Raw genomic sequence first — 20645 nt, 5'->3', positions numbered from 1 at the left:
GGCTCTGGATGCAACAAAGCAATGCCCCAGATGGGCAGAGCATCGCCCCCTGGTGGGCATACTGGGTGGATCCCGGTCGGGTGCATGCGGGAGTCTGTCTGACTGCCTTCCCGTTTCCAACTTCGGAAAAATACAAAAATAAAAAATAAAAATAAATTTAAAAAAAGAAAACCTGCTCATGGCCTCTCTGTGTAGCTTGGGCTTCCTTACAGTATGGTAGTCCTAGGTTAATTGAGCATTTTACATGACACCTTAAGATTCAAGGATGCATATTCCAGCACCCTACACAGTCCTTTGTTAGCTATGTTAGAAATCACAGAGCATCATATATATTTTAATCTTTTGAATGAAGCAGTTATAGCATGTCCAGATTGAAAAGGATGCCAAGATTGTATCTCTCAGTAGGAGGAGTGAAAGAATCTGCATTCATGTTTTATAACTATCACAAACTCATTTTTATTAATTTTCTCCTTTACAAGTGATTAAACAAAAATGAATAAGACAGATCTCCTACTTTTAAGAATAATATTCAAATCATATAGAAAAAACAAATGGACTAATATATATATACAGGGAGAGAAAAAGTAGGCTTACAGTTTTATGTGTGGAAAATAATACAATAATGAATAAATAATAATACAAGAGTAAACTATGTTTTGTGTACTAACACTGTATAACTAATTTTTTGACCCACAATGTATATACAAATTTCATCTTCTAGATTTATCATGTAAATTGACCACATGTTTCAAAAAAATGTCTTCAAGCTAATATTTTCCATGCTTTCTTATTTCCTTCCCTTTCAATAATCTGGAATCTTTGACAATCAGGATTGCTTTCATACTATAGCAATGTGATTTAATATATATATATATATATATATATATATATATATATATATATATAAAATAGCTGTTAAGAGATTTAGTTAGGGGACCTGTACGCTAGGCGTTTGGTTACCTATTGATAAAATGGGGATAATTATCAGACCGACTTCATAGGATTAAATAAATTTGTAGCAACACTTGATATTAATTAACTATTATTTATTATCTTAACAGAGAAGAAAACTGCCCTCTAGCTTTGGATATAACTTTGGTGGATATCCATGAATCAAATTAAAATAAATAATAATATTTAAATCATTTAAATTTATGAAGACAGCAATATAGATTTATATCAATTATTTTTCCTATACTTGGATTGTTGATTGAGGTCAAATTTTCTTTAAATGAGCTCAGTCAGTACTGATTTATAATAGTTTCTATGAGTAACAGATTTTCCACAAAAGGGATTCAGCTTCTTCCTGTTTTATCACTAATACTATAATTCATTTACTATAATTCATTCCACAATGTGAAGTAATACAAAACAATGTTTAAAAGCGATATTTTAAAACATTTGCCTGTGAGTTGTTTGAATTTTAGCAACTATTTGCTCTATCCAGGTTAATTTCTCAGATGATGTAATAATTCTACTGCTCTCGACATCCCAGTTAATCACCAGAATAGAATCTTTTAGGAAAGAGAAACTATATCTATTTTTTATTCCGATGGCTGGATCAATCAAAAAGTTTCTATTATACTGCCAATTAATTTCTCTTGCCTTTTTCCGTTAAGTGGAAACTTGCCTCAATCTTCTCTAGATTTTAGTCTATAACATAGTAAGGTTATGGTAGCTTTCCTGCTTCTTAAAATTCATAAACTAATTAGATGAACCAAACAGCGATATATTTTTCTAAAGTCTTCTAAATTTGGGAAACAAAACTGGCTTAAAAAATGCTTATCTGGAAAGGTTCAATGATGAATAGTTATTTCTTTCTTTAAGTGGCCAGATTAAGAAAACACACATCCCCCTGCTGCAAGCAATAGCATAATTACACTGCTGTTTATTACTTTTCATACCCATAATTACCTATAAAGAAGCATGTATGAATAAAATACTGTGTTTATATTTTCATATAAAAAGCTCTGATGTTCAGCAACAAAGATATTAGACACCATATTTTATAAAATTGGTATTTTGTAATTATCTAATTCAGAGCCTACTGTATTTTGAGAGGGAAACAATGAACTTTTCATAAACAAATTAAAGGGGACAACTCAATACTGGTTGAAACTCAATACTGTCCTGACTCCCAAGCTCTGAATAAAGTCTAATTTTTACTTACAGGTTGAAAACAGGACCATTTAAATAGGAAAATTTGTTACCTTGATTTTCTTTTTCAATAACAGATTATGAGCACAACAGTTTTTAGATTACAAGATCCTTGTCTTTTAATCTTATTCTCATTACCATGAATCTTGGGAAAAAAGTAAATATTCTCCTAGACTTTCTCTCATATTCTTTTCTTCCCTTGTTTTAATAATCATCATTATCATACATAAAATTTTTACATACTTTCATGTTCATACATGGCATGCCCTGGAGGTTGGCCCTTCATCATTACTTGGAGAAGTCAGCAGAACATGGTTGAAGAGTCCCATAGGAAATTCTCTTTAATAATCTACCACATTAAATGTATCATATATTGCCATAGTATAAGAAAATAGTAAAGTAAGAAAAGGCTCAGTGCCATACAGAATAGCCCCAAATAGACACAGCAGTACATGGGCAAGAGTAAATTATTATAATCAGTCAAAGGTAAGAAATGGAAACACTCAGGTATCAATGTGTTTCCATGCTCTATTTGTTACATCAATTCAGCTGTTTCTTCTTTTCCCATGTATTTCAACTATAAGGCAATTTAAATAAATTAATGTATTTGAATTAAAATATAATTTTTCTCCTAAACCATATCTATCATGAGTTAACTTTTCTACAATTTATCAATTCTAAGTCTTGACTTGGAATAAAAAAAAGGATTGAATGCTGCAAAGTGCCTTTCACTAGATTCTTATCAAATAATCAAGTTGTTAACAAAATGCAAATTTACGCTGCTTAGTTTTTGCATTTATCTGCTTAAAGTGTATACTGTAAGAATATTAAAAGTCTATCTAATTAAAGTGATATTGGGAAGGTAAACATCATTTCCTTAATAGTGATACACCATATTTAAAAAAAAAAGACAATTAGCCAAAAGTTAATTAACAAAACAGTGTTTCAATTCTTTGTAAATTTATATTTGTCTTAATTACAGTTATTTGTTGGTCTTACTTTTTTGTTCCTGTGTGGACATAGCCAATAGGAGTTAAGATAAGCTGATAGACAGCCCTGCCATTCAAGAGCAGTGGAACTTAAAGACAGTGAACTCTCTGGCCGACACATTTGTGGTGTTGCCATCATACAGTATGACTAGGGCAAAGGAAAAGCCTGACCCTCCCTCGGTGAATGCTAATAATTTCTCCTGTACTAGGCTTTTATTAGATGTCTCTGCCTTTATGAAATAATTGAGGAACATCAAAAATGAATCCCCACAGTTGTAAGGAAATGTTTTAGATGGCCATTATGAAAAAGTTCAATTTCATAATATCACATATAAAATAATAAACTAAAAATGTGAGACTTATAAGTATCAATGGATTTTATTAACTTCCCCCAGAAGTTATTTGAAAGTTCTTTTAGAAATGAGAAATTTATTTGTCAAAAACTAAAATTTTTTTAAAAGAGTTAAGGTACATTTAGTATGCTTACTTTGTCAGAGATAAATATTAACCTTTGACTACTTGTAGGCAAAATGTATATACAGGGTAGAGCAAAAGTGGGCTTACAGTTGTTTATATGGAAAATACAATAATTAATAAATAATACAAGAATAAAGTTTCACGTACTCACAACTGTAAATCTACTTTTGACACATGCTATATACAAGTTTGGCCTGTTCCAAGAATAAAAAAATACCATAATACCTAAAGATTGGCTCAATTAATAATCTTAAAAAGCCTATTAATTGAATGGAGAAATCAAGTCCATGGCTAAGCAGCTGACAATTCTGACAGTTGAAAAACTACATAATTTATATTCATCAATAAAGCCAAACAACTCTGACAAAACCTTTGTTCAATCAGATTTAAATCCCTATTTACGTGACTTTTTACTTAAACTGAATAAAAATGAAGTTTCAAAAGTCTAAACTGAAAGAATGAAAGGATTCACTTTTCATAAATGATGTCTAAAATTTAAATATATATTTATAAGTTTTATGAGACAAGTAGAATATATACAAAATTTGTCAAATCTGCCAGTCTCCCACCGGCACCCCCTGCCACACAGAACAGATCACATGTAGACTCCACTGACAGCAAGATCTTTGGATTTCTATGTGGTCTTTTCCCCCACTATTTAAGTTGAACTTTGTCATGAAGTCACTGCGTCAGAAAACACAGATTCGTCACAACTTCTTGCCTAATGGCCCATAACAACCAGCCTAGCTTTCAATATAGAAAAACAGAAATCTTATTTTTAAATGACTTAAGATTCAGACTAATCTTTTAAAAAACATTTGTTTCTCTTTACACAACTTTTATTTAGGATCATGTGATTCCTGAGGGTAAATATGATATATCACAGGTGTCTTTCTGAAATGCCTCAGTGAAAACAAGGTTGAAAATCCCTGTGCCAAAGTTTATCTAGACTGGAAGACTTTTGATTAGAAACCAATTATTGGATGAGAAAGACAATCTTGTCAAAGTTTTCTACCAGCTAAGTTCCTAAGCAGTAGAGTAGCCATACACTGTGCAGTGACTATGTCTTCTCAGGGGAGCCTGACTGAGAGGACCACTACCTGCCAATTAGGTTTTGTTACACACCTCTTCTGTCCCTTCTCGCTGGGACTCCTTCAACTGGCTATAAATATCCCCATTTTACAGGAACTGGTAGAAAAGATTATTTGAAACAAGGCTTTTTGGGCTTTTAGGCCAAGGTTCAACCCTTACACCAAGACGCTACAACAAGAAAAAAATTGGATAAAGTTACATTTTATTTTATGCCAAAGAACTTTATATTTTATTCATTCCTGCTGTCACCCACCCACATTCTTTACCTTAAAAAACAAAACAAAAACACTACATGTGAGCAATGATTTATGACAGAGTGAACACTTTATGCTAGTAGTTAAGTGAAGCTCATGAGATTAAAAGCCCGATATTACTAAGTTTGAATTCTGATATGCCACAGCTACCATGGCACATTTCTTAACCTCTCTAAGCCTTAGTCACCCCATTTGTTGAGGAAAGGTAATTTTGCATGTAATATTGGATTGTTGTGTAGAATAAATAAGAGAAAGGGTGCTAAAGTTATCGGTCTAGGACTTACTTGTTGTAAAAATTTAACAGACGAGTATAATTCTAAGAGTAGGGAATTTTATACAATAATGATATCCCTGAAGAACTGGATGTGGGGATGCACAAAGATATGTGAAAGAGGAGCTGCACAAACAATGAAGAAAGGTCATATGCGTCACTTCTTCCCCAGTCTGGTCATGTTGGTAAGTCCTACTTTACTCAAAATCATTCTTTGAGATTTTATAATAGTGGTTGATATGCTGGTGATCAAGAGGAAAAAAATGTCCATTTTTTAATATTAGCAATAACAAAAAAATTACTTATAATTTGGTTTAACTCAGTTCCTTTCTATCTTCAAGGTAAGCACATGTAGTTGATTCATTCTTTTTCAAAATTATTCAAACTGTTAATGTTATGAATAAGAATCAGAGAAGTAATTTAAAGTTAAAGTTGTGGAGACTTTCCTTTTTAAAGCCAAAGTACTATTACTAAAAACAACATGTTAGACTAGGAAGATACTTATATTTTCTGTGTAATTAAATTTTTTCTTCGGTGGAATTGACACTAAGTACCATTTCACAATGCAAAATTATCATTTCTGGGTGCCTCATTGCCAAAGGACATTAGATGAAATATTTAAAATTATCAGATCAACTTGTAACACTTAGGCAAGATGCCTTCTATATATTTAGGTCATGGAAGATAGCTCCCAACCCTTTTATACATCTCTGTTAACAATGGGCTCTGATATTCTCAGGCAATCTTTTTCATTGTATCTTTAGATAAAACACACCTCCCTGAAATACTGAATATCAAATACTTCACTTACACATATTATTTGTATCAAGTTAAAGAACATTGCTGTGGCTCCCTGTATTTCCTCGTTCTCAGGGCAACCATGTGCCATGCATGGAGTACAGATTAGTCTTTTATTCTACCCCACTCAGACTTCTTTATCTTGGCACTCACAATATTTGCCTTGTTTGCTAGCTCTAGTTCAATGCCAAGGTAATCTTTGACCCTACCTCTTCTACCTCCCCAATCAAGAAAAATACTAAGTGTAGCAGAGTGGGGTAGAGCAGAAAAAGAATAAGAACAACAAAACAAAACTTAAAACCAAGTAGCTAGAATGCAGGGCAAACAGCTCTACCTTCAATGTGGAATTTGGGGCACATAATTTTGCAATGCTTAACAAATTGCAGAACACACAATCTTCCCCAAGATTACTTTATTTCCAAGATATAGAAGATCATTACAATAGTTTTTCCACTTAACTTCCCAGAGAGGTTTGTGAACAAATGTGCTCAAGCAAGTTCAGAGTAATCCAACAGTATCCACTCAATTTAAAACCCAGCATATGTTAATTTTAATCTGAAATAAGAAAAAAAAAAGTCAAGCTTTAAAAACAAAATATTTTTCACTCCAGCTGAACTTTGTTTTTCATTTTATTCTAGCGTTGCTCAGTAATTTAGAGAAGTAAATGAATGTACATGTAATAAAGCAGAGAATTTTACCATGCAAAACACAAAGTCTGTTTATAACCTTCTTGGAAATGAGTGTTGTTTACCAGAAAATTTATGAGTTCTCAAATGAAGACTATATTAATTTACTGATGTTTTCCATGGCGTTTCCCCTATGGCTTTTAATAAATTGCTCTCATTTATTGGGCATCAGCAAGCCCTAGTTTAGGTCCTTTTATATGCAGGGGAGGCTCCATTTCTTCCTCATAACCATCCTAGGAAAGAGACTAGAGTCCCTATTTTAAGTTACTTGGTCAATGTCATATAAATAATAAATGGTGAGTGATACTAGGAGTTGAACCCTATCTATCCTCAACTGTTCTTTTAACTATACTTATTTATTAGGGTTAAAATTAGTTCCTACTTTAGCCCTGGCCGGTTGGCTCAGCGGTAGAGCGTCGGCCTGGCGTGCGGGGGACCCAGTTTTGATTCCCGGCCAGGGAACATAGGACAAGCGCCCATTTGCTTCTTCACCCCCGCCCCCACTCCTTCCTCTCTGTCTATCTCTTCCCCTCCTGCAGCCAAGGCTCCATTGGAGCAAAGATGGCCCGGGCGCTGGGGATGGCTCCTTGGCCTCTGCCCCAGGCGCTGGAGTGGCTCTGGTTGTGGCAGAGCGATGCCCCAGAGGGGCAGAGCATCGCCACCTAGTGGGCAGAGCGTTGCCCCTGGTGGGTGTGCCGGGTGGATCCCGTCCGGCGCATGCGGGAGTCTGACTGTCTCTAGCCGTTTCCAGCTTCAGAAAAATACAAAAAAAAAAAAAATTAGTTCCTACTTTAAAAGTTTCGAACTTTTAAAGCTAACCTATAAGAGCCATATTTAATTTAGTGGGTTCTCCAAATATGTCACTGAATTTCAGAGCAACAGATTTCTAAACAAAATATAGTAACAAGTACTATGTAATTGTTGATTATTTTATATTTACAACCAGTGATTATTTATATAATATATTATTCAAAAATTAGTTTTTATACCTCATTTAAATGTATTCAAGTTGGTAATGGTGTTTACTTTCTGTAACACTGAAACTGAAGCATTTTTCCTGTTTAAAATGTAAACAATAAAACAAAGGCACTTAGGTCTCTAGTAAAATGTACAGATACAACCTCTCCTTCTCCCCAGTGCTAACAAGAGATGGGAGCCCATTACCTCTTTTTTGGATATGGTGCCATTCTTACTTTTTTTCTGAGTCTGATACTTTTTTTTTTAAAACAGAGACAGAGAGAGTCAGAGAAAGAGAGATAGACAGGGACAGACAGACAAGAACGGAGAGATGAGAAGCATCAATCATTAGTTTTTCGTTGCACGTTGCAACACCTTAGTTGTTCATTGATTGCTTTCTCATATGTGCCTTGACCATGGACCTTCAGCAGACTGAGTAACCCCTTGCTTGAGCCAGCGACCTTGGGCTCAAGCTGGTGAGCTTTTGCTCAAACCAGATGAGCTCGCCCTCAAGCTGGCGACCTCCGGGTCTCGAACCTGGGTCTTCCGCATCCCAGTCCTAAGCTCTATCCACTGCGCCACTGCCTGGTCAGGCTGAGTCTGGTACTTTTAATCTCATACTCTCATCTGGGTCCTAGATCAAAAGCTACAGATACTCTTTCAGAATTTTTTAATTAAATTAATTGGGGTGACATTTATTAAGAAAACTATACAAATTTCAGATGTAGACACATCTTCTGTACACCATATTGTGTGTTTACCACCTCAAGTCAAATTTCATACATCATCATTTATCTCCCTTTACACCTTACACTACCTCCCCCCCCCCATGTGTCATCTCCTCCTATATACTGGACATTTTCTGATATCATTTTCTCTAAAAATAAACTCCTTGTTTCTTTCACCAATTTGTTATTCTTTCTATATTTCTTATCTCATTGAATGGTATCAATTTCATAGTCTCACTTGTCATGAAATTTGAGTAGTATTTTTCTTCTACATAGCGTTGTAAATTTGAACCTGAAAACTCTCCTGAATCTTGCTTTTCTTCTCCATTTTCATAGTTCCAGTAGTCATTTAGAATGTTTTTTTGCCCAGTGTAGTAGCCACTTGCCACTTGAGGCTATTTAGACATAAACTAATTAAAATAAACATAATTTATAATTCTGAGCCCTGGTGGGTTGGCTCAGAGGTAGAGCATCCGCTTGGCCTGTGAACTTCCCAGGTTTAATTTTTGGTAAAAAAAAAGAAGCGACCATCTGCTTCTCCATTTTTCCTCCTCCCCTTTCTCTCTCTCTCTCTCTCTCTCTCTCTCTCTCTCTCTCTCTCTCTCTCTCCTCCCCTCTCACAACCATGGCTTGAATGGTTCCAGTAATTTGGCCCGAGGCACTGAGGATGGCTCCATGGCCTCACCTCAGGTGCTGAAACAGCTCTGTTGCCAGTCAACAGAGCAGCGGCCCCAGATGGGTAGAGCATCAGGGCTTGCTGGGTGGATTCAGGTCAGGAACATGTGGGAATTAGTCTCTGCCTCCCACCTCTCATCTTAATAAAAAAAGGAAGAAGGAAGGAACGAAGGAAGGAAGGAAGGAAGGAAGGAAGGAAGGAAGGAAGGAAGGAAGGAAGGAAGGAAGGAAGGGAAGGAAGGAAATTTAAATTTAAAATTAAGTTCTTAATTCACCCCAACCATATTTTAAGTGTTCAATGCAAAACATCACAAGTGTCTACTATATTGGACAGGGTAAAGTATAGTATAAAATATTTCTGTCACCACAGAAAGTTTTTTTTTGTTATTATTAAGTGGGAGGAGGGGAGGCAGAGTGACACACTTCTGCATGCAGCCCCAATCAGGATCCACCAGAAAAGCACCCTATGGGGTAATGTTCTGCCCATCTGAGGTCACTGCTCTACTGCTTGGCAACTGAGCTATTTTTGCGCCAGAGCCATTCTCAGTGCCTGCGGCTATTGGAGCCATGACTGTGGCAAGGGAAAGGGAGAGAGAAAGAGAAGGGGGAGAGGGGAGAAGCAAATGGTCACTTCTCTTGTATGCCCTGATGGGAATCAAACCTGGGACTTCTACACACCAGGCCAGTGCTCTACTGCTGAGCCAACTGGCCAGTCCTAAGAAAGTTAGGTTGGAGAGTGCTGATTTAGAGCCATCATATTACTCCTAAGGGAGACAGTAGATTCTGAATTGTTCTCCCTTGCGTAAGTTCAACATGTTCCAATCCATTACCACATTGCTACCAGAACTCATTTTTGAGAAAAACAAATCATCCCAGGTGATTCCTTGATTAAAATTCCTCTCTGGTGTTTTATGATACAGAGAATAAAATTCAAAGGCCTTAGAATGGAATACATGATCCTTCACAATTGAGCACTAACATCTTCCCTAAGGTATTTTCTACAGCTCTTGACACATGCCTAACTGATGGATGAAACCGTATCCCCGCAAATTCATATGTTGAAATCCTTTACCCCCAGTATAACTGTATTTGGAGACAGGACCTGAAAGGAGCTAATAAAAATTAGATTAAAAATTAAGATTTCTAAGTATTGTGGATATTAGGCAACACAGCTAACACACTAAAATATCTTTTAATACAATAAGGTAAATTGGGACATTAGTTAAAAATCATGAACAAAAAAATGAATATGTCTGATTTAATTTATGAAATCTATATAAGAACTATCACAGATATCCTGTTGTTTCCTTCCCAGTAAAATGTTATACACATCATTTTATCTGCTCAACTATAAAACTAAGTGCTCTGTTGATTTACTCATTTTCATATCTCCTCCCTAAGCCTTTTTAATGATGAACCTGGAATTTCTGGCCATCCATCCCAGTTATACAGGTCTTTGAAATTTCTGTCATCTTGGCTTGCTAATTTTGCATGTGTAAAATGTTATTAATAATACGTTACAAATAAAAAGAATTATACATGGTCGATTTTTTAACAGTTGTTAATGTGACAGGTATATGCAGGCTTATATAATTTCTTCATTATTTGGTATATTTGTAACACTCATAATGAAAGGGGTGGAAATTTGGAGGAGGGTCTGAAGGGATACCATGGTGATGTGTGGAGACTTATCTTGGGGTGGTGAACACACAATACAGTGTACAAATGATGTGCTGTAGAATTGTGCACCTAAACCTGTATAACTTTGTGAACCACTGTCACGCCAATAAATTCAAAAACAAGGGGGAAAAAAGAAAATACATTCAAATGATAAAGTGTACTTGATTTTTAACACTACCCAGCAGTTTGACTTTGAAATGGTTAAATTTATGTCCTCATTTTACTCATCGGTAAAATCTGTGGTAACACTCATAGAGATGACATAAAGAAAAAATTTGACTAGTTTTTGGCCTCGAAAAAGCTGTAAAGCTTGTTAAAGCTTGTTCTAATACTTAAATTTCTGAGTGATTCAAATCATCTTCTGCAGGAGCTAATACATTGTCCTAATCATTCATTTATACCTTAGTTCAATTTTTTTTTCAGATAAACTAAGTCAGTTATAATTCGGTAAGAAAGAGACTGATCATTTATTAAGGGAGAGGAAATACAAAGAAGAAAGACTTCTGAACTTTGGATTTCTCATGGGATGTGACCTCTAAAAATGCATCACCCACATGCCAGGAGAGGACACAGTCAGATAATAGCAAGAAAGCACAGAGAGGAAGGAGGGTGAAAAGAAACATTTTTAACTACAGCCTATTTTCCTTCTTGTGTAAGGTGGAGCAGCTGACAAACAAAATCCGCATGCATTTCTATAGACATGATTATTGCATTCACCCATCACACACATGTGGCTAGCCTACTGCTATTGCTCAGATCCACAGGAGTACTTAAGCAGATAATAAACTTCTATTTTTTGCGAGATTTTCCTGCCATCAGTGTTACTTTCTATACCATTCTGTTTATAAATGACTATATACAGAAAAAGATGAAAGGGGTGGATGAGGGGGGAAGGTCAGGAATCAATGTTACCTTATAACACTTAACACATCCAAGAATTAACTAATTTCATGCATTCCATTACAGTACATATTATAACTTATTAACCACTTATTAGCAAAGAGAAACAAATGTTAACCATCAGTTATTTACAGTTTTACAGAATCAGAGTAAATTAAACCATTTCATGAAGAAATTTTGTTAGTCAGATAGTAGTAATATTTAATTTATTATTAGATAAAACTTACACTTTGTGTTTCACAACATCTTGTAATTTAAAATGTTTTAAAAAATAGAATATGCTTGATATTACAATCATTTCAAAACAGAACAATAAAATAATTTTAAACTAATTTCTAAATCAATAGTAATCTGAGACTACTTAGAAGTTTGCGTCTTCAAAAATTACATAAATGTTATACTAGTTACTGCAATATGCAGAAATACGTAAAAAGGAAAACATGGCTTATCATCACAATGAAAATAATGTGAAAAAATAATAATTTCCTTGGTTTACTAAAATGAATAAAGAAACAAGAGATCTGATTTGTTCAAAATACTATGAAAATTCAACAAGCTTTTTTTTTTTCTTAAAATCAACCATATATTTTTGAAGAGATAGCAGCCATTTATATAGGCTAAAATTTGAGACAAAATAATAAGCCTGGGGCTCTTCTAATCAAGTAGTTAAACAGTCTCACAGATCATCATTCAATTTCTTAGTTTATATGCTCAAATATTGAACACCAATGTAATGACTCAGTTTTGGCTAAAAGACAGAATAATGACAGACAATAGACCATCTTTGAGCATTTCAAAAGCTGGTACATTATGCATCCACCTCCTTCTTTCCATGTTCTCTTCCACAACATCCCTTAACCCTTTCACCCAGTTGGTTCGCTTCTCATCTATTTCCTCAGCCCAGTCACAATATATTTGCTTTCCTGACCAGTAGCTAGGTATAAATACTATTGCTTTTACTACTTTAAAGAACATTTGTCTTGGTTCCATTTTCACCAACTGAACAAATGATATTATTATTTATCATTGAGGCATAGGAGTTAAAAGGTTTTACCACATTAGTTGTCATTGTCAACCAGAAGTGTTCTCAACCTTAGCCACACAAAATCAAGAAAAGTGGATGATTCCAACCTCTTGACACAAGGCAGATGAATAAAATCAGAATCTCTTGGGGCTGGAGGCATTTTCAAAATCCCTAGGATATTCCAATGTGACCCCAAGGATCACTGATGCAGAGTAAATATTTGTTGATATTGAGCAAACATCTTTGCAGTGTAAATTAATATGAAGTAAACAACAAAATGTTTGTGTCTTATCAATGTGAGGTCAAAATAAAAAACAAAGATTAAAAAAGAATTAGGGATTGAAATTAGAGCCATATGTCAAATAATTCAAACTAAAATATTTTTTATTTTAAATAGTTATCTGTATACTTGATCTTGTATATTCAATCTAAAATAAATATCTTAGTGGATTATGATTTATATATGGGTAAGCATAAGAATGACAGCATTATTGATTTCCTATCCTTCATATTTTAATTTACCTTGCACATACAGACACTAACCTCATACAGTTAGATATAATTTTTCATGTTTCTTTATAAAAATAAAATATAGGTCATAAAATCAGTAATCATATGTGAAACAAAAATAAAAAACAAAAATCTGGTTCATAAAAATGGTTATGATAGTGGTTTTGACCTTATAAATGGTTTATTAATGATTAAAATGATTATCTGCCTGTTTAAATAGTTCGACTTTACAGAGAAGCAATTCAACCATAAAACATATAATTTGAAAATAATAAAATGGTAGAATATAAAGTAGAACTATTTGCATATATATTCTAAATACCTGGACAGGGTCACACCATGTAAAATAGCACTTAATCAACAGCAAAATAACATTTTATATTCAATATTTAAGTGGATAGAATTGTTAAATATTTCGTTTTATATTACAAGTGTATTTTTCAAGAATCTATAGTGTATGAATGAATTAAGAACTTAAGAAATGCTCAAATTGTACACTAGGTAACCCAAATTCTGTGTTATCAAACTGGTTAATATTCGTGAGCGGTATCTGCCTACAATACAGAAAGCCTCAGATATCACAGTTATTATATATGCCTAACATTAGCCGAAAATCCTTTTGGCCAGTGTCTGTTAAATAAAAATAGGCAATAAAATCTGCTTTAATATGAGATTATAAAAATAAATATATAATAAAAGTGAACACATTCTTGATTGATATTTATTCTGAAAGACCTAAACTACACATGATGTAATATCTATGTTAGATCTAATCACAGTTTCACTTTCATTGATTATCTAGCTTAATTTAAGGTAGAGTAGGTACATAAAATTATAAAACAAGTTTACTGGTAACATAAAAATTTATATTCCTTAAATATCTCAATTTTCTATTATATATTTTCAAGTATGCTTAGGAGCTAAAAAATAAAAAATATATATTGAAGGGAAAATCTTAATTTAAATAAAAAATTAAGCATAATAATAAATGTATATAATATACTCCATAATATATACATACTTATATATGCACTATTCTAAGCTACAAAATATTTAATTATAAAGTTTGAAGATTATTACAGATTTGGAATGATTATATATAAAAAAGGTTAGTTTGAAAAACAATGCAAACTACAGAGAATAATTATTGCCATAATTTTTTGCTACTTGGTTATGTAATATAACAGCTTGAATGCTCTTTATTTTTCCATAAACTTCTCCCCAGATAAATGTGTATATTTACTTTTAAAAATTTAAGCCAGTTATTTCTCAGAATATTAAAAAATATTCTTAAGTGCAAATGATTTTTATTGTGTTATAATACAAACATTTACTAAAGTAAATTCAGACCATATTTGATCCTTAATTACTATGCACTCAACGCACTATGATTGTATTAGAGCAATATTTTTATTTTGGCATAAGGGGTCCAAAAGCCCTTCAAAGCAAATTAAATATAAATTAATCATCTTTATTTTTGTACATATATAAAATGTGGCCTTTTTTAAATAAAGGAGAGTATAAAACTGTAAAGTAATTATATGCCCTAACTTTTAAAAATTAGAAATCACTGCATCAATCATTTAAATATATATATAGGCATGATAAAGTTAACATATTTCTCCTAAAATATAAATTTTAATAATTTGTATAATATGACAAAATGTATTCTATCTATATTTTTATAACTATATTTATAAACTAGTAATTGGACTTTTTCATGAATATATTACTAATTGCATGAACATAATGTATTTGTTTTAACATAAACTAGGGTTTTGTGGCTATCTGAAGATGCGGAAAATTTTGCACAGAATCTATATCTTGAACTAAGTCCATGATCATAGTCTAAATTTCATAATTATAGGCATGTTTAAAATAAACAAAAGTGTTTAGAAAGAAAATTCAGACATAGTCTTCAAAGTCTACACGTAGCATTTTAAGCCATGTAATATAATTTGTGTGTGAATGTGTTTATGGCTTTTATAGAATCATAAAGAAACTGCATATTAAATTATAACACTAATTAATTTATAATTTATCAATCAGGAACACTTGCACCTTAAATTTAAAACTCTAATTACTGAAAATAGTTATTGTGGAAAAATATTAAAAATTGGCAAACAAATAAAAATTATACAGCCAAGAAAAAAGCTATAAGACATCACAGGTAGTCAATTATTTGTTGTGGTGATTAGAAACTCAAATGGTTATGCTTAGTTTTCAGTGTGAAGAAGAAATCTTTGTAAAAAGAAGCTAAAATTTCATAACGTGCTTTTTTGATTATAGTTAACTACCACTTTATATAAAAACAAAATCCAAAAATAGTTCATAATATTTGAAAACAATTTCACCTACCTTATTATACCTTACAGCTATGACAAATATAAAGTTGATAATTATTTCAAGTCAAGAGGAAAATAAACATTTATTTATATATAAAATTTGGCTATTTGCACAAAGATGTACTTGATATGCTTATTTGAAAATATGTTGCAGTCTACTGAAAATGTAGACTATTGTTTAAATACTGAATCTATGCAAGTTGGAATTAAGAAAAATTTCTATAAGAATTACATTTAGAAAACCAGGCAAATTCAAATCATTACAAGGTACCACTTTTAAACATAAATAATATACTGAAATACATGCAACCTTTTTCTGAGTAGCAAAATTAGCAAAGACACCACTTTCCTTATTTTTACAATTCTGGTGTGATAAATCTGGTCACAATAGATAACTATGCAGTAAATACAGTTGCCATTCCTTATTAACTTCTACCATTAAGAATAAATTTAATCCTCAGGCATGAGTTATAGTGGTATGGTTAAGAAAAGAATGTAGCAAAGTTTAAGATCCATTGATCTTATGATGATGCATTCTAAATTAATGTTGTAAACACAGTATTGCTCTTGTCAAAGATCTGTTTCTGATCTTAAAGAATGTTGAAAAGCAAGTTTAGTTTGACTTTAGCTTGTCAAAAGCACAACTAATCAATCTAAAATAAAATACAACCCTTAAACTATGATCGTTTTAAATAGGTATCACTTAAACCAGTTATCTTGTCAAAGCAGCACAATGTTCTTTTTATCTATATTGCCCTTGATTACACTTTCCCAGTACAAAGCAAGTGAAGCAAAACAGGAAAAGTTTTTCTGCTTCTGTGTGGTGTTGGGGGGGTAGAGAAAAGTGAGAATGTGGTAAATAATTTCTTTTTAAAATAAATATTATTTTATTTGTAATTTAAGAAATTACTCATCTTTTTTTAACTACAAAAATATCACTGCAGTATCTTCATCTTCAACAGAGCTCTTGGGCAAATTTTATTTCAGCACCACGGACAGCGACCCTTCTACTAAGACCCGCAGCTTTGGTTGCATTGGCCATTTCCCTAGAAACTTGCGAACCCCCCCCTTTTGTTATGGCACAGGAAAGGTTAAAGCCATTATTATATATTACAGAAAGAGACTGAATATGATACACATTATTAGAGAGTTCAGTATTTTTAATCAATAATATCTTGCCTTTGCCACTGAGTAAGAACTTTTGGATAACATTCTGAAAATGCAAGATAATTACATAAATCTAATGCTGACCATTGACCAGCAGATACTTAATTAAAACTTTCCACTAATATTCAATCTCGAGTCAATATTTATTCAAATGTCTAAGAAAAAACAGAAAACTTATTGAGTAAATATGCTTAGGTAGGCCTCTAGACTTTCTAAACAACCAGAACAGGTAAAATGAATTTTTTTCCTTGTAATACAGGTAAAATGAGTTTTTGTTCTTCATAGATAAACAACTACAAACACTTTCTCTTTTCCTTCTGTTCAACCAACTTATCATGTCACTATCTGAGAGTTCATGTGTGCAGATCCATAAGCCAAACCACACATGCCTATCTCTGACTCTTCTGATTTTAGCTGGGATCATCATTATGCAGTCTTTTTCACTGTCTTCCTAACAAGCCACACTCAAATTCAATTTAAAAAAAAGAGGTTACAGAGTGTAAACTAATTGCACATCTGTAAGAGGTAACTTAAACCCTAGCTGTATTATCTCAAATGACCAGGGTGTTCCCTGATCTTCCAAGGATTCCCAGAAGAAGGCACCGATCCACCAGTAATCCACGAGATATTCAAACACAAGCACCAAGTCAAGCTCTTATGACCTCAATAACGACAACAGAAATAACAAAATAAGACCAAAAAAAAAAAAAAAGAACTGTTTTAAAACTCCAGAAGACACCCCCAACAAAACAAAACAGAAAAGCTCACTCAAGAACGGCAGAAAAAAAACATCCACTGTTCCTACCTTACAATCCTCAGGACAGGATTTCACCGAGTACTCCTGCGATTGTAAATATTTATGGAGCACACTTTCAAACTCTTCGTATTTCTCCTGAGCGTGGTGGTCATAGTCTTGGTAAGCCTCGACGCATTGCCTGCAAGTGGTCATCTCGCCGCCCTCCTTGAGCACCACATCCAGACTACAGTTCAAAGTGTTGGGACTTGACAACCCCGAAAACAACTCCCAAAGTGTGTAGGAATTACAAAACGAAAGGTAAAAATCCGACAAGTTCCAGAGCGGAGTTGCGTGCGTTCCCCTCACCTGCTGCTCCGCCCCCCCGGCCGCCACCCCCCGACTCCAGTTCCTGGCGCACACAGCGTCCGCGCTCTCCACTGTAAAGCACTGACCCGAGGAGGCGCCCTGGGGGTAACAAGTCTCCAGGCGCCACACGGGTTTGGCAGAGTTTCCTAGAAAAAGAGCCTTGCTCCGGTTGTTTTTCCCTCCGTTGCCCTTGCCGCCGCCGCCGTCTCCCGGGGAAGGGGGCAGGGTCGGGGACGAGGAGGCGGAGAGGAGTCTGTGTGCCTGGGTGGCGGGCGAGGGCTCCCCCATGCTCGCCAGGAGCGCGGGCCAGGAGGGCTCCTGCTGCCGCTGCCGCTGCTGCTGCTGCTGCTGCTGCCGCTGCCGGTGCTGCTGCCGCTGCTGCTGCTGCTGTTGCTGCTGATGCTGATGCTGCTCCTTGTCCCGGGTCCGGGTCAGCTTGGCCTCGGCGCAGAACCACAAGTGATCAGAGAGCAGGACTGTGAAAAACAAGAGAGATGCCAGAGACAGTCGCCATTTCTGAGCCCTCTCTGAATCGATGAACGGTTTCTCGTTCTCCCGGGGTGCTGCCAACCAGATTTTTAAGCCGTCGTCATACTGCCGACACATCCAAGCACCCCTGGTCATATTTTGGGAACGCACAGCTCTGGCCGACTCCACCGTGAGGGCTCCTGTGCCGGTGTCACCACAACATGCATTGACTTAAAGGGTTTAATTTCCTTATCCCCTCCTCCCGTTTCTTCTCTCTCTCACTCTCTTTCTTTCTCTTTCTCTTTCTCTCTCTCCTTCTCTCTCTCTCTCTCTCTCTCTCTCTCCCCCCCCCCCTTTTCTCTCTCTCTCTCTCTCTCTCTCTCACGCTTTGCCTACATAAATATTACCAGGCTTGGAGGAAGATTTGACTTGCTTCCGACCTAATCATCAGCCGACCCCATCCTCTGTACAGTAGGAAACAATAGTGGAGAGAGAGAAGAGAGAGAGAAAGAGAGAGAGAGAGTCTCGAAGGTGGCTGGGGCCGGTGGCCGGCGGTGCGCCGAGTGCAGGAGGTGACGGTGGAGGTGGCGGGTGGCTGGCGCTGCTCCTGTCACCCCGGCATGGTCACAGCGCGGGTCCCCATGGCTCTGCCGAGGACAGCTCGCTCTCCCCTGCCGGGGGCATGCCGCGGCTCTGCTGCCCGCTGACAGCAACCAGTGCGCCTCCCGGGCTCCTCTCCTCCTCTTCCTTCTCCTTCCTTGCCTTCTCCGCTCTCTTCTCCTGCTCCCGCTCCTACTTCGCGCTGTCGCTCCCCGAGTCCGGAGCCTGGGCAGCCGCCGCCGGCAGGGCGCTCCCTCCCCCCCACCCCCCACCCCGCGCTCTGACTGCCGCCGCCGCCGCTGTCGCAGGTCTGCCCGCGGGCGCCTCCGCCGCCAGGCTCCGGCTGCTGACACCGCCTCCCCCGGACCGCGAGGCCGAATCCCCTGGGCTGGGCCTCTCGAGAGCCACAGTCATCTTCAGTCCCCTGCTAAGTTGCCGCCATCTTCGTCCTGGAGAAACACTTTTTTGGGGGGGAGCGCCGTCTTTTGCGTCATCTCCTCCCGCGCCGAGATCTCTCCATCCTGGCGCATTGGCACCGGGCTCGGCCCGGCGGAGGAGGAGGGCGAGGACGCACGGGGCCCGGGGGAGGGGAGTGGTGCGGCTGGGCCCGCCGGCCCCCCTGGGCTTCTGGGCTCCGACACTTGCTCCTGCCTTTCCTTCCCCTATCCCTAGCTTTTGGCTTTTTCTTTCTGTTAGTGCTGACAAAAGTCAGAATGCGGATGCATGACTGAGGATGCTAGCTAATTTCTTCAGCATCTCCCACTTCCTCTCTGTCTCTGGGAAAAGTCCGAGTTGCAGGCTGTGGGTTCCAGGTTTCTGATGGGAGGAGGGGGCGGGTATTGTCCTCTGAACTAAGCCAAGATCAACTTCAAATGGCAGGTTGTTGGGGCTGGACTGGGGTTGTAGCGAAGTAAACATGAGTTGGCTGGAAGAGAAGAGGTGACATCTGGTCTCTTTGCATGGGCCTCAGGATCCCTAAAAACTAGAGATCAACAACTACCAGTGCGTTAAATTACTTTGTGAAGTGAGTTTGCTGCTTTATATGGAAAGGGTGGTGTATGTATCTATAGCTGTATATGCCGCTGTATATATTACAACGACGTATTTTACATTAGACAGTAAGAGGAAATGGCCTCACATAGTCAAGAATAAAAAGAGCAACACCTCGGATACAAGGGGTCACCGCCTAGCCCTCTGCTCCGAGTTCCACGTCTTGACCTCGGAGAATTCCTCCTCGAATCTGGAACATCCCAAGCTTCCTTGACCCCAGTCCCCACCGAGTTAAGCTTTGCTGTCGCCCAAGACTTCCTACCACAACAGCGGACCCCAGGTTGCCTGGGTGGCAGCCTCTGCAGTCCAAGCCTCTGGTGCCCCTTAGCGTTGGTTCTCGGAGTTCCGAGAAAGCGACACACGCTCTGGGAAACCGGGTCCCCACGATCCAGGCTCGCTCTGGTGATGCTGTGAGCGAATATCAGCCTGGCTTTATCTGAGGACCCTACCCACTCTACCTTTCACTCCCACCTGAGCTACGCGAGCAGGAGACTGCGCCGGGTGCGCGGGTGCGCAGGTGCCAGGAGCCTCCTGTGCGAGGACCCACAGCGCAGCCTTGTCAGGAGCTCTCTCTGGCGGTGGCCTAGGAAAGCGGTTTGCTCCACCTGGAAATCACTGTGTCCCTTCACTGCTTTCTAATGAACCCAATACTCTGTCCATTGCACATTCTCATAGGCAGCATTAGGGTGCCAACTTCTTAAGTAAATATTTTGAG

At 36.9% G+C, this 20645-nt stretch overlaps 1 protein-coding gene across 2 annotated transcripts in view; it reads right to left on the bottom strand.

The window, feature by feature from the left end:
• The window catches only part of NALF1 (NALCN channel auxiliary factor 1), a 675986-nt gene extending 656890 nt beyond the window's left edge, over positions 1–19096 (bottom strand). For both annotated transcript variants that reach the window (XM_066237013.1, XM_066237014.1), the window contains exon 1: positions 17516–19096. In XM_066237013.1, coding sequence (XP_066093110.1) covers positions 17516–18436 — 921 coding nt within the window. In that variant the 5' untranslated portion in view covers positions 18437–19096. The remainder of the gene's footprint in view (positions 1–17515) is intronic.
• Positions 19097–20645: the final 1549 nt, after the last annotated feature.

Source organism: Saccopteryx bilineata, chromosome 6, assembly GCF_036850765.1.
Source record: "Saccopteryx bilineata isolate mSacBil1 chromosome 6, mSacBil1_pri_phased_curated, whole genome shotgun sequence".
Taxonomy (NCBI): Eukaryota; Metazoa; Chordata; class Mammalia; order Chiroptera; family Emballonuridae; genus Saccopteryx; species Saccopteryx bilineata.
The sequence above is the reverse complement of the archived record's forward strand: the minus strand, read 5'-3'. Positions and strand labels throughout refer to the sequence as shown.